A 27,037-nucleotide genomic window follows, 5' to 3' on the forward strand; every position below is an offset into this window, starting at 1 on the left:
CCTTCTATCTGGGCCTCGAGTTGGTTCACGTAGTGTTTTTGCGCAGCGTGTCTGTGTTGCACGTCACCACGTAGGCTCACAATTGGCCGAAGCTGGTCATGTGTGTGATGCGTGTTGACGTGCAACACAGACGCGCTACGCAAAAACACTACAAGGCCCAGAGAGAAGGAAATGAATAGTGGAATAAAGTCGTTATTTTTGTTTGTTTTTGCGCACAAAAAGTATTCTCGTCGCTTGATATACTTAAGATTGAGCCACTGGAGTCACTTGGACTATATTAACGATCTCTTTAATAACTTTTCTGGGCCAGCAAGTTTCGGTCACCTAGCAGCCTATGGAGGAGTGAGACAGCTCTCAGATTTAATCAAAAATATCTTAATTTATGTTCCGAAGATGAACGAAGGTCTTACGCGGTTGGAACAACATGAGGGTGAGTAATTACTGACAGAATTTTCATTTTTGGGTGAACTAACCCTTTAATCTAGTTTTAAACTGGGAGAGTGAGTCTGAGCAACGAACAGTATCAGGAAGGCTATTCCAGAGTTTTGGAGCTAAATGTGAAAATGATATCCCTCCTTTGGTGGATCTGGATATCCTAGGTATGACCAAAAGCCTCGAATTTATTGACCTATTAACCTATTATTTTTGTTGTGAACACTTTTCCCCCAAATTTATGCAGTTAGCATTAACAACAAAACAAACCCATAAGGACATACAGGGGTTAGAAGAGTTACAAACAAGTTTTACCAACAAAAAAACAAAAACAATCCGTATCTTAAAGTTAAATGTTTCTGTAGGCCTATATTTGTTTAGAGAACAATTGATTTGTGTATGTACTGTAGCCATAGACTGTAAAAAAGACTGTAGCCCGAACCCACACACACATACAGATAAATTGTTTTTTAAACCAATAAAGGCCTACATAAACATTTAACCTTTTTAAGACCCTCTCTGAAAAAGTTTTACTCAGTAATCAAATGGAAGGTACAAACCAACGCAAGTGTTCTCTGAACTTTTATTTTGAAGGACTGGCAATGTCTTCAGTGTTGTTGAGGTTTGCGCGCGTTGCACTGCTCAGCCAATCCCGCCCCTGACAAGAGGCACGTCACCCTCATGATACTCCGAGAAGAATGGCGGCTCTTTTGGAATCGTTGCTGCACAGTAAAGTGGAGTTAAGCGAGACAGTGCTCTGGCTCAAAGCACAACACGTAAGAGTTTACACCGCGCTCTCTCTCTCATACTGTGTTTTTTCACTGTCACTGCGTAGCGGAGTGTATGAGTGATTGGTTTCCTGAAATTCAGTCAGCTAATCTATAGCTACGTTAGCAAACAACCATTAAAGAGTCGCATTATTTTATATGTGGGTTTCAGTTTTGTTTTTAAGGTAAATGTAAGGTTTACATTTAGATGGTAACTGTTAACGCCACAAAACATTTTCGAGCAATAAAAGAGAACGTTGTCATCATCAAGTTTCTTTTTGGTGGGAATTCTGGGAAATTACATAACTTATGTTTTGGGGAATGTAAATATTTCATAAATTAGCTATAACGTTACCTTTCATGGTGTTTTGTTTGTGATCATTTGAAAACAGAACATTCTCAATATTTCTCAATATAATTGCATCATATTGCGTAAGTTAGTCTTACACAAAATTGTAGAAAAAACTAAGCCTTATTTACGAGGTATAATTGTGCTATTTTAGAATTATTTAAGTAAAATTATGGTATTTATTAATTTTAATTAGGTTTTAATTTTGAATTAGCAGTTTTAGTCATTTTAGTACTTCATCTTAAAGTGATTAATTTCATTGAGATGCCATTGTCAAGGCAACATTTTTATTTATTTTATTGTTTCAGCTACGGAAATTACTGAAACAAATAATTATAGTTTTAGTTTAGTTAATTATGACAACACTAATAATATAATGTTAAACAGAGATAAATGGGTTGTATTTCACACGTAAAGTTTTTTTTTTTTGTATTTTTTGTATTTCTTTTACTGAGAAATTACTTTAATGATTTTTTGATAGATAATTTAATGTAAAAAATAAATAAGTAATAAGTTTCATTCGTTTTGCTCAATTTTAAAGTTTGTTCAAGTCTTTTCATGACTTAACTAGATGTTTCTTTTTGTTTCGGCAGGTTTGTGAATCCCAAGACTTTCTATTCAAGGTCAGCAGAGAGGAGTTTGTGCCTTTCCTTTTGAATTTTTTGCGAGAGCAAAGCAGTCAGACTTTGACCCATGGCCCCACCACACCCGCCAAGACCCCCAGCACCTCCAAATCTGTCAGGACTCAGCACTCTTCTGAGCGGAGAGGCAACAAATCCACGCCAGTCCAGGGTCTGCGCAGTGCCAGTCGAGTCCAGCTCTTCTCTCCTGCCCCATCTGCGTCCCCAGTGGGTGGGAGGAGTGAGCAGGAGACCTCATATACCAGCTCTCATTGTTTGAGTGGCGTCAGCGCCTTCAGCAGCCCTTCCTTCAGCTCTGTCTGGAGTCCTTCTCCCCGCAACACCCCCTCCGAGCGCCGCTCCGCCCAGCGTCCCAGTCTTGGCGACTTCATGACGTCACCCCCAGAGGTCCAGCCCAGCTCCTCCACACAGCAGCACAAAGGCCGCAAGAGGAGTGGGGGGTTTGGGGGGTGCGCGTCTGGCCGACAGACGGGAACTCGCGTTGCTGTGTCTGAAGAAGGAGGTGGCAGGAGGAGTAGAGGTGTAGCGAGGTTTGAACCAGTATCACCTCCAACACCGGTGCAGCTCAACTTCAATAATTTGGAAGACTTTCCTCCAGTGGGTGCCGCCCAGTCTTCACCAGTGTAAGTGATGAATCATACCTCTTTTCCAGAAAGATCGGTTCAACTCCGGCCCTAAAAACGTACTGGTCTCGAACGGAGCCGGACAGTGGGGGACTGAGAGGGTGCTGCCGTTGTCTCGTTGAGCAGTCTAAAAACATTGCACTATATTACTCTTTATATCTAAATATAAAACTATGCACGCGAGAGACCCTGCATGCAAGAGAGCGAGTGAATCAACTGGTTACAGTTTAAATTTACTAATATAAGAAGAAAAAAAAATAGCGTCCACATTAAATAAAATAAAAAAGTACACATGTGCCGAATTCTTAGAATTTAATTCATGTTAGGTTCAAATAGGTTTTTACCATTTTCAAGCTCATTTACTGAAAATAAAATAATGAAAAAATAATGAATTATATATATATATATATATATATATATATATATATATATATATATAAATATATATATATATATATTTTTTTTTTTTTATTTTTTTTTTTAAAATATAATATTGATAATAAAATATGATATAAATTCATATTTGACTTATGAATTTACTTTGTTAAACTAATTTGGTTATAAAATAGGTCAAATTATCTGATTGTCTTTGGAGACTTGTTTTCCCATTCCATACACACAGTCTGCTTTTGTATACTTTTCAGTTTAGTTATTTTGAAGACACACCAAAATAGAAATAGAAATATGCCAAATTTAATTATAATATTATTACATTATAATATCAGGACAGTTGTTTCACCCTGACATTTTTACATTGTGCCTCCCAGAAATGTTTTAATTGATTATACGTCCCAATAGGGAAGGAAAGATAAAGGCGATTTTCTTTTCTTTTTTACGTCATGACATTGACCCTGCTAATAAAACAATTCAGATCCTCTCTGTATTTTAATTTGGCATATTTCGAGTGTTTTATTTAGTGATGCAAATGTGTATTCATTGCAATTTTATGAATATGAAAGATCAAATGAAACCTTTCTGCTGTTTTTCCAGAGCAACCAAACCTTCACGGAGAATTAACCCAACTCCTGTAAGTGCAGAGCGGCCTAACTGTAAACCTAAGAGCTGCTTCACGTCCACCCCGCTCAGCCTGCCAGAGAGCGTACCAGAGAGCGCTGGGGCCAAACTGACCGCTGCCAGTCCTCTCAGTCTGCAGGAAGAGAGAGAGTTGCTCAGGAGAGAAAGGTATGTTGGGTGATGTTGTGAGATTCAGTTTGAATTATATCTCTGTGGTTCTGTCATCATTTGCCGCCTCATCTTCTCTAGGTCTAAACTTGCCCAGCAGACCAGCTCCCCACTGACAACCACCCCCGCCATTTGTACCCCAACCAAAACAGTGCACAGGCAGGGATCAAAAGTGACCCCTGACCCCCAGTCACCTTGCCCTGACCCTGACAAAATTACACAGAAATCAGAGTTGGATCTCTTAGCAGAGCTGTATTGTACCTGCATTTCAGGTAAGTGGCCTGCAGAGGGTGCTGTATACTGCGCTATTAATTTACAATTGATGGAAAAGTATATTTGCCAATGTGATGATTCACAGCTCAGCCAGTAAAGAAGCGACTGTAAAGACTTGTACATTTACAAAAGTTCAAGTACAAATCTATTTTCTTTAGAACTTTATATTCCATCACAATAAATTAGAGTTTAAAATATATTATAATAAAAAAGGAGCATAAAGGCTAAATATAAAGTATAGCACCACAACTATAACGATAACAGGGCAGAAAATTCACTTTCAGAATGAATTTTTCCAGCTGATGAACCTTAAAAACATTGACAGCCAATCAGAATCCATCCTATTTTAATGAGCTTGTGCAAAACACCAGACGACAAAACTGCAGTGCACGTTTATAATAAACGGAGCGTTATCGTTCGGTGGTGTGGATGCTAATATAGTTATAGTTATGGTTATGTTTATAGTGTGAATGGGCCTTAAGACTCTTGCCAACCCTAAACTTTTAAATGATAGAAGCATACATATACATAAGCATGCTACATCTGTTTTAAGTTTTAATGCATTTTGTTTGTAGAGAATCTGGTTCCGTGTGTTTTCCTGGAGCTGTTCTTCATGCTGCAGCTCCTGACATCTCGTGGTGTGTCTGTCTCTAAATCTACAGAGGCAGGAATCAGTGTGTGTGAAGACAGTCCAGGTGTGTCAATATTTAAAAACTTTCTTTAAAATTAATATTTAAAATTCTTTAAGGCTTCTGACTACACTTACATGTTAAATCATGCTGAAGAGATGTCATAAAGATGAGGCGTTTCATAATCCTGCTGTCAACACAAAGCTAGTAGAGTTCAGCTTTAAAAATGCATTACTCGTGCATTATGCTGCAAGTAGCTAAAACATTTATTGCAAAACATTTTTGCCTTTTTAAATTTACTGTAAAAGAAAATTCTTAAATACTTGATTTATTTAACAGTACAATAGTATTATTGTAATAGTAATATTTAAATAATTGTATTATTGTTTGCATTTTTATTAAATTAAATATATTTGTATTAGTAATAATAATTATTTTATATTATTATTATTATTATTGTTTTTGTTGTCATATTGACTGGGATCCATAGTGGAATAGAACAAAACAATATGATTTTCATGCAGGGGGATCTGTTGAACACGCCAGTTAGATATTTATTCTGGTTTTGAGGATGAGTCAGTCTAAAAATGATTAATTTGGTCATGTCCTGGTTGTGTCCTGTTCATTTATGGTCTTGAAGAGGTGCTGGAGAAATCTTACCTGGGAAATGTCCACAACTGTGTGTATTTTTCCGTGAGAGTGTTGGAGAATCAGTTTGAGTAAGTCTGATTACAGTTTCATTACCGCTTACTGCTTCGGATCGGACTCCGCGTGCCTGACTTTCTGTCTTATCTGTTCGTCAGGTTGGTGTCACACCTGGACAAATGCACTCTGCGGCTTCTGTCTGAGAATGAGAGAGTGGCGACTTTCTCCCCATCCCTCAGAGATCGCCTGGCACAAGCTCAGGACAACTGCACAGCTAAAGTAAGCATTAGTTTAAAAGCAACCAATAAGTAACCTTTGAAAGCTCATGCTGAATAATGTCCTCACTTCCTCAGGAGCTCCCCAGTCCACCCTTGTTCGTTCATTCAGTACCATTCCAGGCCGCCACAGATAACCGGTCCAATTTTGTCAGCGATAGGGGCTTCCACACATTTAAAAAGCAGAGGTACACTGAACACCATAAATATGTTTCAAATATGTGATGTTTCAGGTCATTTATCAGTTTTGTTGCCTTGATATATATGGGACATGTTATTTGTTTCTGCTTTTGTTGTAGGGATGTGTTTTACGGGCTGATCAGAGAATGGGAGGACTCTCATAAGGAGCCTGGCTGGGATTTTGAGGCAGCATTAGGCAATAGAGTCAGGTGACTATTGGGCAGTGTTAAAAGGGACATTTTATAGTTAAAACTAATAGGCCCGGTTTCACAGACAGGGCTTAGACTAAGCCAGGATTAGACCATAGATCAATTAGGACATTTAAGTAATTTTTATAAACATGCTTAGAAAAAAACATTACCGATGTGCATCTTAAAACTAAAAAGGCACTGATATATTTTTAAGATCAGTCAGTGCAAGTTTATTTCAGTGGAAACAGCTCAGACTTACATTTTAGTCTAGGACTAGTCTTAAGCCCTGTCTGTGAAACCAGGGGATAGTATATTCTTTGCTCTTTTTATATGAATGATAAACATTTCTTCCTTCAATCATTTTGATTGTGATTCCAAATTAAAATGTTATAAATTATACCCACAGGATAATGGTCAGTCAGCTGACAGCAGCAGGAAGTCATTCTCACTTTGCCAGACTCTTCCAGAAGCAGCTGATCCAGGTGTGCCAAAATGGCTGATTATTTTCACATTTCCTCTTATTCTGTCCCTTTTTTATTCTCTCTGTCTCTTTTTTTTTTAGATGTGTAAGAGCCCTTGTGTGCTGGGCTCCTCCAGTGACGCTCCTGACGCTGATCTGCTGGGCATGCTGGGGGCAGACAGCCTGGGTCGCCTGAAGCGCCTGCAGCAGCGTCTGGTCCAGCCTCAGGGACTCATTGGTCCCTGCCCTCCACCTTCCTTTCCTGGCCATCAGGAGTTCTTCAAGGGCTTCCTTCAGACAGCCAGCTGGTAAATGTTGTATCCACCGGACTCGTTGGGACTTTTAGATGTGCAATTGATGCTTTCATGATGTCATAATTTAAGCTTTGCAAGTCTTGCTCCAGCTGTATGAATTATTTTGAGTGCAGTTTACTTTCCTATGTAGACTGTTTCTGTTGACAAGGACAGTGCTTATCGAAGTGCTTTTCCCATTGTTTAAATGGCAAAGATATTTGTTACATTTTAGCACAGCAAAATCACAGCTTGTATGTTTGGCAAAAGCAATGAACGACGCTTTCAAAATACTTTTCAAAATAGCATCCAAGCTGCATTTATTTAATCAAAAAATACAGTAACATGACTATTGTGAAATTTTAATACATTTGAACTGTTTTTTATTTGAATATATTTTAAAATGTAATTTATTTCTATGATGGCAAAGCTTAATTTTTATATAATGCATCCTTTCTGAAAAGTTTTAATTTCTTTAAAAAAAATTGCTGACCCTAAACCTTTAAATGCTAAGCTAGTGTATACCTGCTTAAAGTACATTTTATCAGCTGTAATGAGTATAGCATGGACGGTATTCTACGCTGATTTTAATAGACTAAAAGTCACAAAACTCTTTAAGGTTCTTAATGTGTTTTTGATGCTTGGCTCTAATTACGGTCATCTTTGTTCTAGCTGTCAGCTGAACCAGCACCTGAAAGATGGTCTGTGTCAGCAGCTGCTGAAGTTAGACGAGGTGTCCATCCTCGGTCCAGACGCCAGCCCTGCCCGGGGAGAGGAGACCGGTGACGGAGACATGGAGCAACAGGTTAGACCAGAAAGAAAAATATTCAACCACTCCAAAGTAAGGCTTTGAATTGGTTTAAAACACATTTTTGGGCTCTTTGTTTCAGGATGAGAAGCAACGTTTCTCCTCTGTGCTTCTCACGGCACGACTTCTGGCCAAGTTTTTGGGCTTCATCTCTTTTCTGCCTTACCAGACCTCTGAGCTGCCATCAAGAGACATACAGGACGCTGCAGTCACTCTGCGGAGCAAGGTACACAGGCCAGAATTTTTATTTTTCCAGCAAGCTATGTATTCTTTAGGACCTAATTTGTTTTCTTGTGTGTATTGTCAGAGTTCTCCAGTGCTGGATGTGTGTGCGGTGTTGAGAAGTTCAGTGTATCGGAGACGCACCATTCTGACAGTGCCCTGGATGGTGGAGTTCCTGTCCATGCTGGATTATATTGGCCCATTTCTGCCTTGTTACAGGACTGCTCTGTGCCTTTTGCTCCAGATCTACAAGTGAGTTTATCACATACACATCAAAGATTATCTTTTTGTGTGATTGTGCTATTAATTATGCTTATTTGTGTTTCAGGAGGATGGTATTGGGTCGAGGAGGGGAGCTGTGTTACATGAATCAGCTGCTCATGGTGGCAGTTTTGGGCTGGCTCTTCCAGGTGAGATGTCTCACTTTCAGTGGGGCTGAAAAAATCAAACACCAGGAAGAAAACTGTTGCAGATGGGCACCTCTAATGTGACCTGCTTTGTGTGCAATTAGACAAATGTACTTCTGACATCGCACCATGCCATCATTTATTATATTGCATAATAAAGTTGCATTATTTAAAATAATAATAATTCCACATTGCTATATTATAATAATTTCAAAAGTTGTGACAACATGCAAGTGAAAAATGTAATAAAAATGCACCCAAATAGTGATCTGGATCCAGTTATATGGTCAAGGCCAGTGTGAATGCAAAGAGATTGCAGGGTTTGATAAAGAACTGCAGAGAATGGGCTAAACAGGACTTGTATCATTTTGATAGTCTGTTTCTGCATACACTGAAAATAAGTGCTGTTTCAATGTGTGTGTGGTTATTTTTTATTTTATTTATTTGTTAAAACATTTTGTAAAAGAGATGATGAACATTTATCAAATTGAAATTGACCAAATAATACAGCCTGGACAAAGAGGTGGGTTATGAGCCTGTCAAATCTTTCTGTTGCTGTCCCTATTTTAGATCCCAATCTTCCCAGAAGATCTCTTCTTCAGCACAGATCTAAAGGAAGAAATCAAGGAACTGGAGAATAATACAAGCTGTCAGGGGCTGGTTAGTGGAACACTGATCTTCTGCTCTGGATACATTTAGCTGTTTCCTTTTTAAGGAGGGAAAAAAATGTTTATTTATCTTTTCATTTTCCTTTACAATGTGTATAATACTGTATATTTTCTTTTAAGGACACCCTCCCATTAGTGGACCAACAGCTTCTCTTAACTTGCTGTCCATATTTAGGTGAGAGTGGACTGTTTGGGAAAAAATGTCTTTTACTAAGTTTCGGTTGGAATAAATTCCAGTTGAGGGTGATTTTGGTACCTTTACATCATTCATTTTGCAGGGGAGTTTCGTAAACTTCTTGCTGCTTTTGTGGCTGGTAGCACGTCCAAGAGCGGAGGCTTGATTCGCAAGATCACCCCCACATCTGCAGAACTGAGGGGACCCTCCACCACCCGTTCACAACAGAAACTTCAGGTATCCTGCAAGCAAATGCCTTCCATCTGTTGAAGAATTGAGATCATGTCATCCATGTGTAGACGTCCATGTTTTTCCATGTGTTTTAACAGGTTGATTTGGAACAGGCCTTTTTTCACAACCAGCCCCCATCTCTCAGACGCACTGTAGAGTTTGTTGCGGAAAGAGTCGGTTCCAACTGCGTCAAACACATCAAGTCAGTCTCCCACCATTTTGTCAGTCTTTTTGGCTCTTTCTGCCTGTTAGTCCATGTAAATCAATTTGATTTCTTAACTCTAATTTCTAATTTCTTAACTCTATGTGGCAGGGCTACGCTTGTGTTGGAGCTTGTGAAGGGTGGAGAGAAAACTCTCAGAGATAGTTTGGGTTTGGCGGGTGTCAACACGGCCAAACTAAACGATTCTATCTGTGCTCAGCTGTGTGACGCAGGCATGCAGACTCTGGAGAGAGCCACCAGGTCAGCAGCTCTCTTCTCTCATTACATATACATCATGTTGTAGGACATGTTTTGGACTAGTCACATCTCCCATGATAGGTTCTGCAGTGAGAATGCCCCTGGAGCTGTCCGAGTTCTTCTTCCTCTGGAGACCTCTCCTTCTGTGAGTTAAACAGTCACTCTTAATTAATTCAATCCACTTACTACCATGTAGAAAAATAGAGATGCTCAATAACAGTGTTTGTCTTGGGTGGAAATTTGCTGTACAGTGATGCTCTTATTTGTCATCTCATTTTGTGGTTAATTTTAGAAAAAAGACTTCAAGATCATCATTTATTTACTTAGAGATACGATTCTTTTTTGTTGTTGTGTTTTAGGTCCTGACCACAGCTGAGAGCATCACCACTCGTTTGGCTACAGAAAAGGCTTGCAGCTGGCTGTCCTCCAACATCACAAGTAGTGAAGCCTAATTTTATTCACATTTTTAAAATGACATATTCTCCATTTAGACTTATTACATACTTTGTGGCCTTTTTTTTTAATATAGAGATTAAAAAAATTCCTGTATGAATGTCTCCCTTAGCACTGCTAAAGAGAGAGTGGAAGAGTGCATTTGAGAGGGTGATTAAGAGTGTGCCCTCAACCTTCATTTTGGATGCTGAAGAGGGTGAGGGATCAAGCAAGAGTCAGCAGGTCCAGAGGAGTGCCTCAGGGCTCAGTGCTGGGTCCTCATGTGTTTCAGGCTGCAACCATAAGGTTCCACTTGGATCAGAAGTCATAATTGAAGTTAAGGTAATTATTGGGAATTAGTAATCCAGACAAGTTGTAAAAAATTGTTAAAATGGATTCATTAAGAAGGGTGGTTGATCAAATTTGTGAGAGAATTTGAGTGAGAAATGAGACATGCTGAAATCAAACGCATAATTCACACCAATAGTCAAACTTGCTAAACACTAAATTGTTTCTTTATTCTTGGACAAGGCCATTAGAAGTGTTGTAATTGTTAATTAAACTTAAGCTAATAAAAATTAAGTTTAGAATTTTAAGTGAAGTGAATAAAACTGAATTTAACACTAAACTAAATAGAAATATTAAAAACAACTAATACAAATTACAAATACACTTAAATACTTGCACTAAAATTAAATTGAAAACTGAATATATATAAAGGCTAATTCAAAATATGATTCAATATTATAATAGTATATTAGTAATACTGTTTACCAATGACAATGGCTATCAGTAGAATTTGGAATTAATAAATTGGAAATCATTGTAATTAATGATCAGCAGTATCATGGAATTTGGCCAATTAATTAGCCTGAACTAGACAGCAATAAGCAAACCTAAAGTAATTTACAGTAATTTTCAAATGTAAGTGGTTCAGATCTCAAATAATTTTGTCTCATGATGTTTCAGGAGGTTCTGAGTGTGTCTGTTGGACCCAGGTCTGATGAGGAGGTTTTCACTGTTCATCAGATTGAGTCTCTGCTGGACAGAGTGGGACAAACACTTGGATGCCGAAAAGTAATCAGACCCCCCCCCCCCCCCCCCCCATACTATTTCAGTGTACTAATATCATTCAATGTTTTTAATTCTTTATTTAGAACGGTTTACCTTTCTTACAAATTCTCTCCCGTGTCCTGGTCTTTTTCTAGCTCCTCGCTCCTGTGGTCGAGCAGATGCTGTTGCGTTGTACTGTTCAGATGGCCTGCAAACTTGGTGAGAGAACAGTTAATGCAAAACTGAGAATGGTACATGAAGTCAATTCTGAAAGTGATTAATACCCTAATGTGTCTGTTTGTGTTTGTTTCCATGTGCAGTATCTGGGGAGCTTCCTCTGGTGTTTTCAGCCGAGGGGAACAAGAGACCTGCTCTTCTGGAAAAGTTTTTAATTCTGTGGACTCGGAGTCCCTCTCCACCTCTGCACCTTCTCTACAGTGAACCCACCCTGACTGCAATTTCCAGTGCCACAGATAGTGAGGTAAAACCGCTGATCAAACCTTGGTGTTGTTGATGCAGTTTTGCCGAGCTGTTACATTCTTAACCTGTGTGCATTTTTTTATTTTATTTAAGTGTTATTTTAACTCTAGTTTTAGTAACTTTGTAATTTTTTTATATATATATATATTTTTGTATAACACTAATTTTAGTATTTTAGCACTTAAACATATGTATTTGTCAGTTAGTTGCAAAGACTAAATTTCTGACATTTGACATTTTTGTATATTTAACATTTATACTCCATTTATTTTTTAGCTATATTTTGATTACTGAGAACCATTTTTTTATAGGTTTAGTTTTAGGTGATTTAAACATTGGTTTATCCTTTAATCCTACAGAGGAATGACTACCTGTTCCTGATAAGACAGCTAATAGAGAGAGGTCTTTTAGGAGAGAAGGAAGTGGGCAGCAACTGGCCAAAGTTGTCAGCGTTATCTTGGCCAGAGGTAATTGCTTCTTACATATGCTGTTCATTCATTATTTTAGAGACAACAAAACATGATTTTCTGAGGCTGGAATTCTTACAAATTGCTCTCTGATGGCTTTTCTCATTTGCTGTTGTAGGAGTCTGTAGAGAAGTTTCAGCAGCTCTCCCTGACCACCCAGTTCCCAGTGCCTTCACTGCCAAACCACAGGGACATACTGCAGGTCTCTCAGTGACCACTAGGGGGACACGTGTCGACATTACCAACTAGAATCCCAGCCAAACACTATTGGATGAATAGGCAATGAGTTATGCATATTTGAACAAAAGAATGTTTAAACCTACAATATATATGATTTTAAAAATATTTTAAAGTCTGATTTATTGTTAGTTGCAAGGAGAATATTTGCTGCTCAAAAAATGCTGAGTTGATAGACCAGTCATTGATTATAAATCTTCAAAACTTTTTGTGGGAAATTTTAACAGGGTTTTGCCCATTTTCACTCATACAGCCTTGCAGTAGAACATGATAAAGACCATTCACTGTGCTTCTTTGTCATGAAATTCTATTTATTTATTTTAAGTGTTTGTAAATGTTTTTCTGCTTGTTGGTGAGTTGGTTTGTATACATGCATTTCTTATAGTCTATATTTGTGAAAAATTTGCACTTTGTTCATGTTGGACAATTTTATCTGTTTAATTCTAAACCTATCTAAAGTAATAAAATGTGATATTGTGAACATGCTTGAGTACCTTTTGTTCACATTTCTCATACAGTTTATAGCAAAGTTAGAGTCCATATGCAGGGCTGCACCTTTTACAAAATACATGACAGTTGTGAACTTTAAAAAAGTCATGGAAATTAATGCATTAACGCTATAGTTCACCCAAAAATGAAAATTCTGTCATTTACTCACCCTCAAATTGATCCAAACCTGCATGAAGTTTTCTCTTCTGTTGATAATAAAGGAATATATTTAGAAGAATATGGGTAGCCAAACAGTTGCTGGTCCCCATTGACTTCCATAGTATCGAAAAAAATATTATGGGTGGTGTCATAAAAATACAAGAAGTCAATGTGGATCAGAAACATACATTCTTCAAAATACTGTATATTTTGTGTTCAGCAGGTTTGGAATAACTTGTGGGTGAATAAGTAATGACAGAATTATCTCTAAGCCAAGGAGAAGTCTGAACATTTTTTATTCTGGATATTCATGCTTATTTACTCTCGGCTTTAAAATACTTCATCAGGTAGATGATGCTCTATGTGAGTGCAATATCTGTCAGATTATGATTTTTTCCCTTAATCATGAGTCCTAATAACAGAAAGTCATGGAAAATTATTGGTCAAATGCTATTCAAATATTTCATATTTAAGAGTTGTGCCGCTTAATTTTGAACCGCATTCAAAAGAAAAGCATTTATTGCTTTTGAAATATTTTGTAATTTTATAAATGTCTTTGTCACTTTTGTTCAATTTAATGCTTCCTTGCTGAATACAAAACTTGATTTCTTTCAAGACAATTGTCTTAATGACTAATTGAGTCATTAAGTTTATAAAGCAGAGACAGACAGGCAGTTAACGTGTGCCTTCAGGCGAGCACTTCGCCTTTGTTTGTCTTGCCCTAGTTTCCTACTATGGCGATGGCTGAGCTCATTAATGTTAAAGACCTTCTGAACGAGCGTCTAGTAACAAATCATTATGAATGTTTAGAAGCCACGCCTTATGCAAAGTAAGCTTACTCGTTCAGCAAATCAGAAAGTACTATTGAACTAACGTCACGTTGCACTCTGAATATTCATGAGCAGAGCCTTCGCTATAGTAGGATTCGTAATCTCCCCTCCTGAAGAGACGGCAGGAAGTTTTAGCGCAGTTCAACTGCGGCCACGGCTTCATTATGTGCTCTGTGATTGTCTAGACTCTAGACGATATCAATAACATGACCCGAAAAACGTGTATTCGGTTTCATTACTCTGCTCGGGATAATTCTATGCTGTGGAGACATTTAATAAATGGACTCTAACGGACAGCTGAACTTTAATTCATCGTTTCCCTCCTCCGCCTGGTGTCAAACGAATGGCAAACGTGAAAGTCGCGATTCGAGTCCGTCCGCTGAACTCCAGGTACGACCAGCTTTCATGGATCTTATATGAAATTGATTGTAAAAGTGCATGACAAGAACTGCTGAATGATGTCCTATGAAGTATATAAACAGCCTTGAGTTGTTGTACTGTTGCTATGTCTGGGAATAGACCTGCGCTGACAGCAAACTGAAACAAATAAGCTGCCATTCAAAAAAAAAGTATTGCTTGATGTTTGCATGTAGCTACATCTCTTTATATTGCATATGTTAAGTATATAATGTAATGTATAGGTAACTAGTTTTAACATGCATCAATGCATCAACAAAAACTAAATCAAAGCCTATTCAAAAACCTGTATTGCAGTGCATAAATTGAGATAATGTATCAGCAGTGCATGTTAAGTTTGAGATTAAGAACAATGTGTTTTGCTTTTTGTGCACAATACATTTACTATAATCTCCAAAATCTCATTAAATCCCCTTAAAACCCCTCCCCCAAAAGTTTATCTGGTACTGTATGATTTTAAGATCTTGTTTTTATCAGTTTCACAAAATTGCATTACAAATGTTATGCATGTTGTGTTAGTAAAAATCCAAAGCATGTGTTTTGCTTTAACTTTTTAAAAAGGGGGGTTTTCAAACAGAGTTTGCCCCATGAGAGCCCATTGCCCCACCCTCCAGCATTAGCCAAATTACTACAGTATGTGGGTGCTGGACAGGGGGGGGGGGGGGGTAAAGAAACTCCTCCCAGATTTAGACACAAAGATGTGTGCGTGTGTTTGGCCGTTTCTGCTAGCCTTGACATTTAAAGAGTCTCCCTGAAGCGTGCATCACAAAGGACGACTTCATGGCTTTCCAACACTATTGTGCTAACGAAGATGGCCTTTTAATAGGCAGCCATTGGTTTTTATGAGTATGCGCATAATAAATATTTGACTCTTTGCACTTTTTTGCTTTTGTCAAATGCTTGAAATACAACTTCTTTTAGCCTTCTTTTTGAGTTTAGCTATTCCGCTGGAAACGAACTAATACTCATTCCTGGAGATGGCAGGAATTGAGTTGGAATGGCACAGAAATCCAAGTTTGTAAACATGCTTTCCTCATAACGAGAGTTATTTTTTCTTTCCACTGATTATGTTATAAAATGCACCATTTCTAGGCAGAAGCATGCGCACACACACACACAATGACAGGCGAGGTAGGTTGTTGTGGTTGTGGACAGGGCCTTCATTCATCATTGGCAGAGTGAAACAGACCCATGTACTACACAAGCTAAGAGCTTCATAACAAGCTCCCAGCCTTCGGTGGATGAGTCCATTGCTTAAAGGGATAGTTCACCCAAAAATGAAAACTGTCGTCATTGACTTGCCCTCATATTGTTCCAAACCTGTATGAGTTTCTTTCTTCTGTTGAACACAAAAGAAGATATTTTAAAGAATGTTGGTAACCAGACAGTTGACAGTAGCCATTGACTTTCATTGTATTTTTCCCCCTGTATGATTTATTAAGTGTCTGGGACATGGCTTTTAATGATGAGCCTTTTGTATTTGTAATCAGGCTCTCAAAGTATTTTAAAATTTGGATTTAGATTTAAGACGATATATTAGACTGCCAATATATCGGTTATCGGCTTTCAAATATAAAGAATTATCGGTATCGGTTATCGGTGTTGGTATTGGCCAAAATGTTCATGTCGGTGCATCACTAATAATAATTTTAAATAGCAATTTATTAAATATTATTTAAAAAAAAATTATCCAAAGCAGCTTACATTGCATTCACGGGTGTACATTTTATGTCAGTTCCCTGTGAAGCAAACCCATGATGAACATGGTGTTTCTAGCGCCATGCTCTACTGTTTGAGCCATTATTAAGTATTTTGTGTTTTGAATATCTCGTTTCTCATTTAATGTTTGATGATTTTAATTTATATAGTCTTTTTCATATTTTTGTGGTTCCATAAAAACATCAACAACAAACGGGTTGTTCCACCCCAAACTGAGCCAGAAATTGACGTTGGCAGTGTTTTGAAAGTGCCACAGAGTCACAGTGTGAAAGTCCACATACAAGTGACTTGCTTATAGCTGTGTGTGTGTTTGCACACTGAGCTGGATAGGAAGAAAACATATTTTTTAACATTGAAAAATGACACACTTTAGCTTTAGGATGCAGTGTAGATGACAAGGCCTTCCCCAGCCTGCTCACATTGTCAGACTTCTTCAGGTTTGTACACAGCCATGCTCCTACACTGGATTTCATTCTCTTGCATCAGTTTATCTGGAACCCGATACTGGAGAGATTGAACAGCTGTCCTCGCTGCTCTCTCACACACTGACACACATATCCTGCACGCTCACGCACACACCTGCTTCAGCTCAGCTGTGCGGCTCATGGAGGAGTTTTCAGCGCTCTGTTTTCATTTAAAACGGACCTTCTCTGTGCAGACGAATCCTGCAGACCCCTGGCCTCTCTCTGCTGCCCTGTCTGAATATGATCACAGCCAAATAAACATGCCTCTGCGGGTTTTAGAAAGCTCAATGGTAACCTGGAGTCATTGAAAGCATGCAATATAAAAACAGAAAAGTTACATATAAATTAAGTCTGTTATCTTGGAGAAAAAAAAATTATATGCAGAAACGAATCTTGCCACATGGCACATGATTCATTTTTTTGTCAGGATTCTTTGATTACAAAGTTTAAAAGAACAGCATTTATTTGAAATAGAAATATTTTTGTAACATTGTTTAATGTCTTTACTGTCACTTGATCAATTTAATCAGTCCATTGTAAATAAGTGTTATTTCTTTTAAAAAAAAATCATACATACAGCAAACTTTTGAGTAATAGTGTAAAAAAACCAGAAGAATTCTATGTGGGCTTTTTTGCCTGCATATTCCAAATATCTGGTTCATTTTTGATATTTTTAATGGCCTTACATTCTACACTTTCACACCGTGTTCTAACCAGACGCGACGCAGTAACATTCGATTAAAGGTATCTTTTCATAATCAAAGTTTTTGTACCAACCAGCCGCAACGGCAATACTCAACAATCCTATTTTAGAAACGTTTTCTATTTTTGGCAACATTGCGGCAGGAACAACACAAAGTATGACAATAATAATCTCAGGTACTGTTTATGTTGGTCATTCCTGGGATTCTGTGCCCTTTGTGTTCCCAGTAAAGATTATGATCTTATACTGCCTTATAACATTGAACAATATAAATTTTAAACCTGTCTTTCCAAGCATATTGACATTGATTAATACTTTTGTTTTACAGCATTTTGAACCATATATTCACTATTTCACTATCTCCCCCCAAAAAATGTGAAATGGTGTGTTTGTGAGAAAGTACAATTCATACACAATATTTATATTTTCTGATAATTTATTAACTGATGTGCTTTTAAATGGACAAAGGTACACGAGTTGTTTAATGTACACAGTGCCCAATGTCCATAAATTAGAATCATAAGAATCATAGAATCAAATCACATTTGATTTTTCATTTAATTTATTTTGTTTAATTAATGGTAACATTTATTTACCTGAGTTTGACCAAAATCATTTTTCAAATGTTTTACATCACCCTATCATGACTACACAGTTTATTTACATATTTTTTTTTTTTTAAACTGAGTTTGATTTTCCACATTTTATGATGGCCAAAAGGCACGAATACCAGGAATGACCCATACGCTTTATTTAATGTTAAATGTTTGAATATCATTTTGCCTGCCCTTTATAGCCATACTGAAAGCAACAATGGATAATTCACCTCAGATCTTGAAAATAAATAAAAGGAAACAAGAATGTTCAAACTGTCAACTCAATGTGAACAAACAAGTGTATTCTATGACAAAGATTGTTTCAGTCACTCAGTATGTATTTTTTAATAATGTTAAAATGGTGTAATATTTATGAATTTGATTATCTATTTCACACGCTCTTCTGATTGGCTGTGATTTTAATTGGTTTTGTCGCGTCTCGTAGTCGCGTCGCGCCTGGTTTGGACAGACAAATTGCTTGTCACTGGGATCTCATCGCATTGCGTCTTGTTGGGATATGGTGTCACCTTGATCTTTTAGCGTGTTTTAACAGCGATCATTTATTAATAAGGAACTAGTCTATAAAAAATAATAAACATGCTTGTATTGTAAATGTTTACTTAACAGTGCTCTGTACAGTGTCTTAAATATCAATTTGTTTTTGTTCTGCAGGGAGAGTCTGGATGGAGGACGGTTAGCTGTACAAGTGGAGGACAAAGTAGTGAGGGTCCGAAATGTGAAGGTAAATTCATGTTTGTTTTTTTAATTCAATTTTATTTTCAATAATTATTGAGCCTTATTTATGAAAGATTTATGTATGGTATGGTGTCAGAAAGTACATGCTTTTATAAAACACAGAAATACCACAGTTGTTGACATTCATTTACATTAACATTTATTCATTTAGCAAACCTTAAAGAGGCAATACACGTGAGAATCATAGTTATGTATACATAGATGCCTCATTTGCGGCCGTTTATTTGGGCCGCGATACGCAAGTCTTCTGCCATCTTGGAACGGTCAAAGCCGAGAGCGAGTTGACTGTGAGTCTGCAACCGTAGTTAGACGCATGTATGATTATCTATATCTGATACAGTATATCGCTGCTCACGAATTTCAAACTTCTTTTTACCCCTAGCGAACTTCGCCGTGAGTATATCAGGGCCTTAACACAATACAACAAGACAAATGCGTTAGCTATAACATTAAAAAGTAACCATAGTTTATATATATATATATATATATATATATATATATATATATATATATATATATACATAATGAGTTAATGCATAAAACACAAACCAAGACATTCTCACAAGTGAAAGGTTATCCCATTTCTTCAGGGCAGTTTTACAACCAGATGCTATTCAATGTTGCGGCATCATTGATTCTTACTATGAGTGACGACACTTTGACCGTTCCAAGATGGCGGGCACCCCCGTGTTCAGAGCGGTCGAATGTGACATCTACGTATACATATCTATGATGAGAAGTGTCGAATAGTACAAGCTAGAACATGGAGGGATTAATGAATAGTGAAAGCGTAGGAGAAGAGTTTGTTGTAAGAGGAGTCAGTGTCAGGATTAGACAGCTATTTGCAGTATATCAGTGACAGGAAGTTTATAGTGAAAATGATTCTCTTCCTGCTGGATTACTCAGTTGTTTATTTATGCATGTATGAACTGAGTAAACATATTCGAATAGCAGCACCATGCAATTATCGCTTTCCTCTTGGAAACCCCAAATGCCTAAACAAGCAGCACTCTTGCCTTACACTTTCTAATGTCATTCCTCATTCTTCACTAAAGAGCTTCAAAACCTGATCGATGGGATGACTTTTAAGATGGACTGCTTCTGGACCAAATAGTGATAACTACAGGCACTACAGGCCAAAATATAAACAAAATAAATGTACACTATTGTTCTAAAGTTTGCGGTCAGTTAGATGTATACATAATTCTTTTTTCTAAAGAAATAAACACTTTTATTCAGCAAGGGTGCATTGAAATTAAATAATGCTTTTTTAAATTTTATTTTTATTTTCTACACCTCAAAGAATCTTGAAAAAATGTATGATGGTTTCCACAAAAATATTATACAACTGTTTTAAACAGTGATATGAAGAAATGTTTCTTGAGCAACAAATCAGTATATTATAATGATTTGTGAAGGATCATGTGACCCTGAAGACTTGCATCACAGGAATATATTTTTTAAATATTTTCAATTAGAAAATTTCACAATAATACTGTTTAATTGTATTTGTGATCAAATAAAAGATCTTGCTGAGTATAAGACACTTCTTTCAATAACATTAAAAACATCTTACCGACCACAAACTTTTGAATGGTAGTGTATGTAATTAGAAAAAATAGACATTTTATTTAAATTGAATTGATTTAAATATAAATAAGTATGTGTGTCTAAATGTTAAGACTAATGCATAGCCTACATTCTTCCTCCTGAAACAGGAAATACTCCCTTGCATTCAGTTCATGATTGATGGATTAATGAAATAGCAGGAGCCACATCTGGTCACCTGCTGTGAGCACGAGAGCAAGACAAAGACTTGCTTTCCACTAGTTATTTAAGGAAAGTAGGACAGTTTTCAAGGGAAAAGATGGGCTGACATAAACAAACAAAAGACAGGCGTGGAAAGCTGACAGGAAGACTTCATACAGAAATTAAGAGGCACACAATTTGACATTATATTATTTGTTCATGCTGCACACTTTCCCGGGTCCCGGGGCAGAAGGCAGTCACATTGATGAATGCCTTGAGCCCAATGTGTGTCAGTCGACAGAACCTCATTTAAACTGTTAACATTTGAAGGAGAATACAGAGGTCCAAGGAAATATGAAAGATGAGATGCATTATTATCTTCATCTATTGTTCAGTAAAAAGTTAGGATCTGGTTTTATATCAAACAGTTTTGGTGACCACTGACTTCCATTGTCTAGAAGCCAGCAAACTTCAGTATTTTATACCACAGTAAAATTACTGTAAAACGAACTATATCAGTTTTAAGCATACTGTCAAATAAAGTACAGCATTATACTGTTATTTTTTATTATTATTTTTTAATTTTACTGTTATATATTCAACAACACAAGTTATTGGTTCACATCAACAGCTTTATTCAGGTTTCATCTTTTACATTTCATTGCTGAACTTTAATAAAATATACAGAATTACCAGCATATTAACCACTTTTCATCAATGAACAAAATACAATTAAAGCCATACCAGTAAAATCACAGTAACACATTGTGCCAGTGGAAATTATAAGTTGCTTAATTAGTAGAAGTATACAACACTAACAAGCAAATACATATCATCTTAAAACATTTTAAACCACATGCTTTAAAGGAAAATGTCTTCTTTATCGCGATGACTCTTCCCGCCTGTCTCACGATGGTTCAGCCGGTCTGCCAGTGACGTTGTGGGAAGAAAATGCTAGTTAGCATGGAGCAAACTTATGTTTCGTATTGCTTCAGGATACCAGGCCTATTGGAGCATGGCAATATAATCAGATCTGATTTTGTTTATTATTATTGAGCCTAAATATAACAGTGCTGAGTGCAGTGTTAGGGCTCATTAGTGTAGCTGTGGGCCATATTGTGAGGTCATTAAGTCAGCTGCGGGATTGCCATTTTGTGAATAATTACACACCAGAGCCGCAAAAGTAACGTTGTCGTGGTGATAGGCTGGCAATGCCCGGGCATGTTTCTGCACGCTGTGCAGTGAAGATCTGTTTGACTGGGCGAATAAACTGCTGAGGTTTATGTGGTATCTGTTTGCTGAGATCTGGGTAATAACTTGATGCTGACAGTCAGGTCATGCTCAGATGCTTAAGTCATTTGTCCCCCAGCCTAACTACTTCCTAATTGTTGTCTTTGAGTGCGCTGAAGAGTATCCCTGACGTAGGCTATAGGCACACAGCCTTGCTTCTTGGCATCAGTATGCTGTAGTATTATTAGTAGAAAAATTGAACACATAAAGGGCTTGTCACCTAGTAACCGATTAAATGGACTAAACAGACTTTCAATGGAAAAATCACTTTTCTCAATGGAGTGTAATGTAGTTTGTGGCAGCACTTAATCAGAAGCAATCATAATGAAGAGTTATCAGCTGTTATGAGTGTTGTTGTATTTGAAAACGCTATAATAGAAAACTTGGCTGGCTGGATAACGAACAGTGTGTGAAATCTCTTCAATCATTTTAACAGAAAACATGATATCACTGGCGCCAGTGACTATATGTGATGTAATATGATTTATGTTTTAGTGAAGTTGTTAAATATCACTACTACTCATTTCATTTCAATAAACCACTAACCCTGAGCATTACACTTTACCATGTACCTTAAATTGCATGGCTTGTTGAGGAGAGTTAGCAACTGCATAGCAATGCCATAAAAACACTATTAAAACCCTAGCAACTGCATAACACCTCTCCGGCAACCACCCAGGGGTGCATTTTCTCAGAACCATCGTCAGCCAGCTATGTTCACAATTTCCATTGATAGAAACATTGTTTATTGAAACTAGTTCCAACAAACATTCGCAAACAGCATCGCAGTTGTGTTCTGAACTACAGCTCTCGAACTGTGGTTAGAAGCATCGTTTCTTGTCAGTATAACGTGGAGTTAAATATATAATTGAGCAAAATAAGCAAGCTATCATGCAGTACAATCTATATCTTACATCAGGGTTTCTCAAACTCGGTCCTGGAGGGCCACTGTCCTGCACAGTTTAGCTCCAACCCTGATCAAACACACCTAGCTGTGAGTTTCTAGTGATCCTGAAGACATTGATTAGCTTGCTCAGGTGTGTTTGATTAGGGTTGGAGCTAAAGTGTGCAGGACAGCGGCCCTCCAGGACCGAGTTTGAGAAACCCTGTCTTACATGATCCAATCATCATGTGTATATATACATGTACAAATATAATTTAATGCCTTTTAAGAAATGAAAGTGTTTTTTTTAAAGGTAGGGTAGGCAATTTTCTGAGTGGCTAGCAATAGTGATCCCACCCTCCCTTCAGAGCGTCTCCAAAGCCACGCTTCCTTCAAAACACATGAACGCACAGCAGAGAGCAAACAAAAGCGTCAATAGAGACGGCATTTAACTACCTCATGTCTCAAAGCACGTAACATTACAATTATAATGAACATAAACAACTTAAAAGAGCACTGACCTGTACCACCTGACTGCTGCAGATTCATTTCGGCGTTAATAGTGTTGCCATTGAATCAATCGGTTTAAAAAAAGCCAAAAAAACAGAAAACAGAAATCATTATTTACAGCAATAATCTGACATGAATTCAATCTCTAACCGAAGAATTAGCAGAAGTTTTTACTCCACCATCTGCATGGCATCAACATCATATATGTTGAACCAATATGGTTTGACTTTGAACGTTGGATGTGCAACAAAATTACTACAGTTTTGGGAAACAGTCGTTACTAGCTAGTTCGTTTTTCCAATGACGCATCATAATATGACATCAGTGTACAGGAAACAGAACAGCATTGTGGCCGGGAGGAAGCACCGCTCTTCAGAAAATGTACAAATCTAGTTTATTCTGCTAACCACCTCCCGTTTATCACTCTTTTTTTCCCCCTTTATATAGCTGGAGGGGCGTTTGGACGGGCGATCAGAGGGACTGGCTGACTCCAGGGAGAAGTTGATGGAGTTTGGGTTTGATTACTGCTACTGGTCTGTGGATCCAGCGGCTCCCAACTATGCGTCACAAGAGGAGGTGGGCTTCCACTCTCATGACTGTTTACTGCATCTGTGCTGATGTTGATGACACGCTGATGAGATTGTGTATGTCCTGTGTCCTGTGTCGGTTCTAGTGCATGAGAACCAGAGGACTAATCCCCCCCCAAAAAAGGCGCAAGCATAATCAAAAAACTTGACCCACAGGGAAAGGATCTGAGGATATATTATCCTTCTGCAGAATCAAAACACTGCTTGAATCAAAACACTCATCTCGGTGAAGGGAGTCTTCACCTCCCTGCTTAATCTGAGATTTAGTTCATTTTAACTTGTATGTGGGTGTGCTGTTGGCTGGACGAAACATACTCTATACAAGTGCGCAAATGTTGTGAAGACCTAATCAATACCTCATATGAATTGAGGTGATTTTAATACATTGAATATTTGTACTTTGTACATTGCGTTATGAAGTATTTGAAAACATTTGTGTGTGTGAAATAGACCTTGCGTTACTGGAAGTCTTTGTGTTCACATGCTTACTTTACTTAATTTAAAGGCTCATTCATACCAAGAACAATACCTATAAAGTTAATTATAATGAGAATTATTAGCGTCCAACCTAATGGATGATATTGCACACTGCAGTTATGTCGTCAGGCGCTTTAAATACGCAAGCTCTTTAAAGTCGGGTGGATTCTGATTGGCTCCATGTCAGTTTTTTCCATTCATCAGCTAAAAAATTATCGTTCTACAAGTGATTTCAATGATATTATTCCTCTGTGTCGTTATTGTTATAGTTGTGGTGTGGACTCTTCCCTATTCTCTTAGAATTAGAACGACTATTAAAACTTTATAGTTATCGTTCTTGGTGTGAACAGGCCTTAACTCAATAAACCTTTTATTTGATTATTTGATTCACAAGTGGAAGTGACAAAATGACAGCCAATCAGAACATATTTGATGTTTAATATACAGCTGTGTGGGATATTGAAACACTGAGATATCATTGATTCAACAAAAATTGAACACTCTGTTGGACTACTGCAAAAAAAATCACAAGTTCTCACAAACTTCAGACCAACAAAAAGCATGGATCTTATATATGCAGTACTCACAGTTAACCAAGTTTACTGTTAAACAAGTGAACTGTATCTTTCCTTTGTCCTTTTGAGAGATAGACCGAGAGAGGCAGTGAATCGTCTCCTCAGTCCCGCCCTGGTGTTCCCTTCAGAGTGTCTTTGTCTGCACTGTATGAAAGAATGAGCTGTGATGGTGCACTGTATGAAAGAATGAGCTGTGATGGCCCACGTACAGAGGATGACCTTGTCTGCACAACACTTTTCTTTCTCTTCACTTGCTTCCTCTCTTTCAATTTTGCCCAGTCAGAGCTTTACGGCAGAGGCCTGGAGCTTGCATTCCTGAGGCGGCCTGCAGCAGGGTCTGCTCCGGAAGAGAGAAACTGACCTCTTTTTGGAGTCCTGTGGGAGGGTGTCCATCTGAAGAAAAAAAATAAATAAATCCAGACAATCTCATCATCATGTGTGCTCTGTGATCAGCTAACAGTCTGTGAGCTTGCGTCGTGCCGTGACCACTTAAAGGTAGGGTAGGCAATTTTCGGAGAGGCTAGCAATACCGAGCTAGCTTTGATCCCACCCTCCCTTCAGAGCGTCTCCTTCAAAGCACATGAACGCACAACAGGGAGCAAACAAAAGCGTCACGTGAGACGGCAATAAACTACCTCATGTCTCAAAGCACAGAACATGCATGAAACACGTTGATGACGTGTGATGTCTGTGCAAGCAGAATGTGCAGAGGTATAAAAATACATATGTTAAGAGGCAGGTAGGACATCGGACTGAATGCAGTGATTAGATGAACATTTTATGGTCCTATGCCTCCCACAGTCGATATAAATGCATATAAAAACATTTAGACCATTTAACTTATAGTGATTGCTATCAGGATGTGAAGAGACTTTCAACCAGCATAACAAAAAAATGTTTCTGGTACAAATCACCTACTCTGCCTTTAAGGCTGTTTACACTAAACACGTCAAATCAAAAATTCTAAATCTATATTTGTACTGTTGTCAAGTCAAGTCAAGTCACCTTTATTTATATAGCGCTTTTTACAATACAGATTGCATCAAAGCAGCTTCACAGTGATAACATGAAAATAATACAACAAAGTTTGTTTCTAGAAGAAAATTGTGTCATCGTCCACCTTAAGTAAGGCAGATCAATAATTTTGTTGAATATTAAATGTCCCCAACTAAACAAGCCAAAAGCCAAGGCAAAAAAAGGTTGTCAAAAGTAGTGCAAGCGTGTGGAGTATTTCAGAAATGGAACGGGGCGTCAATTTACTGTAGGTGTCTCAATGGACTGCATCCAGTGTAGACAGTTTCGCTTATTTTAATGAGTTCATTTTGATTCTGTCGCATCACGTCGCACACTTTTTTTAAGTCAGCATGAAACTGAAGTTGTGATAGTCTTTTCTTCCCTATTGTGTTGTATATCCCAAGTGAAACTGTAGGTTGAGAATTGATTTGTCCATCGAAAATGTATTGGATTGTTGGTTTGTTGTGGTTTGCTATTGCTGTGATCTCATGTGAGTGACAGGTTGTTCCACCCTCATGCCGGTAAACACTTCATCAGAGAAGCACAGATTTTTCTAATTGTGCATACTCTGTACACTCAGCTCTCAGATACAGCTTGAACTAATCAGTTTGTCGACAAGGTGGCAACACTGGCCAAAGTCATTGTCACATTGACAGTCAAAAAAGAAACAGACAAAACAACAAAATACACGTAAGTCTAGTTTAAATGAGTACAAAGACATTTTTATTGCTCACAACTTCTGGAAAGACACAGTATACTTCGAAAGACTACACGTTCAGCTGTACGCATACGCTACGTACGCGTCAAAACTGAAGTTTACTTTGGGCTTTAGAGCACATTACTAGCCTTGTGGTGAACAATTTAATTTAATTTTAACTCTCTCTTTCTCTGTTAAAAAAAAAAGCTTTGTCTTTGTAATCTTTAAAATTTGCTTCCCTCTGGAATGATGTTTCTTCTCTGGTGACGTCAGTTTGACTGCTTTGACAAACATCCTTAAACCATTTTCCTCCAACCACCAGTTTACTGCAAGCTAAAGTCAATCAACTTTCATTTCAAGACTTTAATTTATTAATCAAGTTAAGAGCTTATGCCAAGTTACCACAGTTTTACTAACAAGTCACTGTGGGATTTTGAATGAAAATTTGTTTAGCATGTAAATCTTTCCAAGGGTAAGTCTGACCACATTACAGCCAGTATAAATGCATTTCTCTGTTCACTACTTTTTTTTATTATTATTTAAAT

The 27,037-nt window shown here is 37.7% G+C and overlaps 2 protein-coding genes across 2 annotated transcripts in view; both read left to right on the forward strand.

Annotated features, from left to right (window-relative positions):
• Window positions 1–1,091: 1,091 nt before the first annotated feature.
• On the forward strand, window positions 1,092–13,056 carry cdan1 (codanin 1). Its single transcript, XM_079853832.1, has 28 exons — window positions 1,092–1,208; window positions 2,142–2,812; window positions 3,803–3,994; window positions 4,076–4,266; window positions 4,843–4,962; window positions 5,537–5,615; window positions 5,700–5,820; window positions 5,895–6,004; window positions 6,116–6,205; window positions 6,594–6,669; window positions 6,750–6,955; window positions 7,610–7,742; window positions 7,828–7,971; window positions 8,053–8,219; window positions 8,296–8,377; window positions 8,945–9,034; window positions 9,163–9,217; window positions 9,321–9,454; window positions 9,547–9,650; window positions 9,762–9,911; window positions 9,990–10,053; window positions 10,268–10,346; window positions 10,474–10,682; window positions 11,310–11,417; window positions 11,549–11,612; window positions 11,714–11,874; window positions 12,233–12,340; window positions 12,459–13,056. Exons 1-28 carry the CDS (start codon window positions 1,131–1,133, stop codon window positions 12,552–12,554), a joined length of 3,882 nt encoding a protein of 1,293 aa, XP_079709958.1. The 5' UTR covers window positions 1,092–1,130; the 3' UTR covers window positions 12,555–13,056.
• Window positions 13,057–14,191: 1,135 nt separating this feature from the next.
• stard9 (StAR-related lipid transfer (START) domain containing 9) overlaps window positions 14,192–27,037 on the forward strand; it is a 47,126-nt gene continuing 34,280 nt past the window's right edge. Inside the window, exons 1-3 of the mRNA XM_079852964.1 lie at window positions 14,192–14,445; window positions 18,627–18,696; window positions 23,590–23,718. Of these exons, the coding sequence (XP_079709090.1) occupies window positions 14,399–14,445; window positions 18,627–18,696; window positions 23,590–23,718 (246 nt within the window). The 5' untranslated portion in view covers window positions 14,192–14,398. The remainder of the gene's footprint in view (window positions 14,446–18,626; window positions 18,697–23,589; window positions 23,719–27,037) is intronic.

Source organism: Squalius cephalus, assembly GCF_949319135.1.
Source record: "Squalius cephalus genome assembly, chromosome: 20".
Classification (NCBI taxonomy): domain Eukaryota; kingdom Metazoa; phylum Chordata; class Actinopteri; order Cypriniformes; family Leuciscidae; genus Squalius; species Squalius cephalus.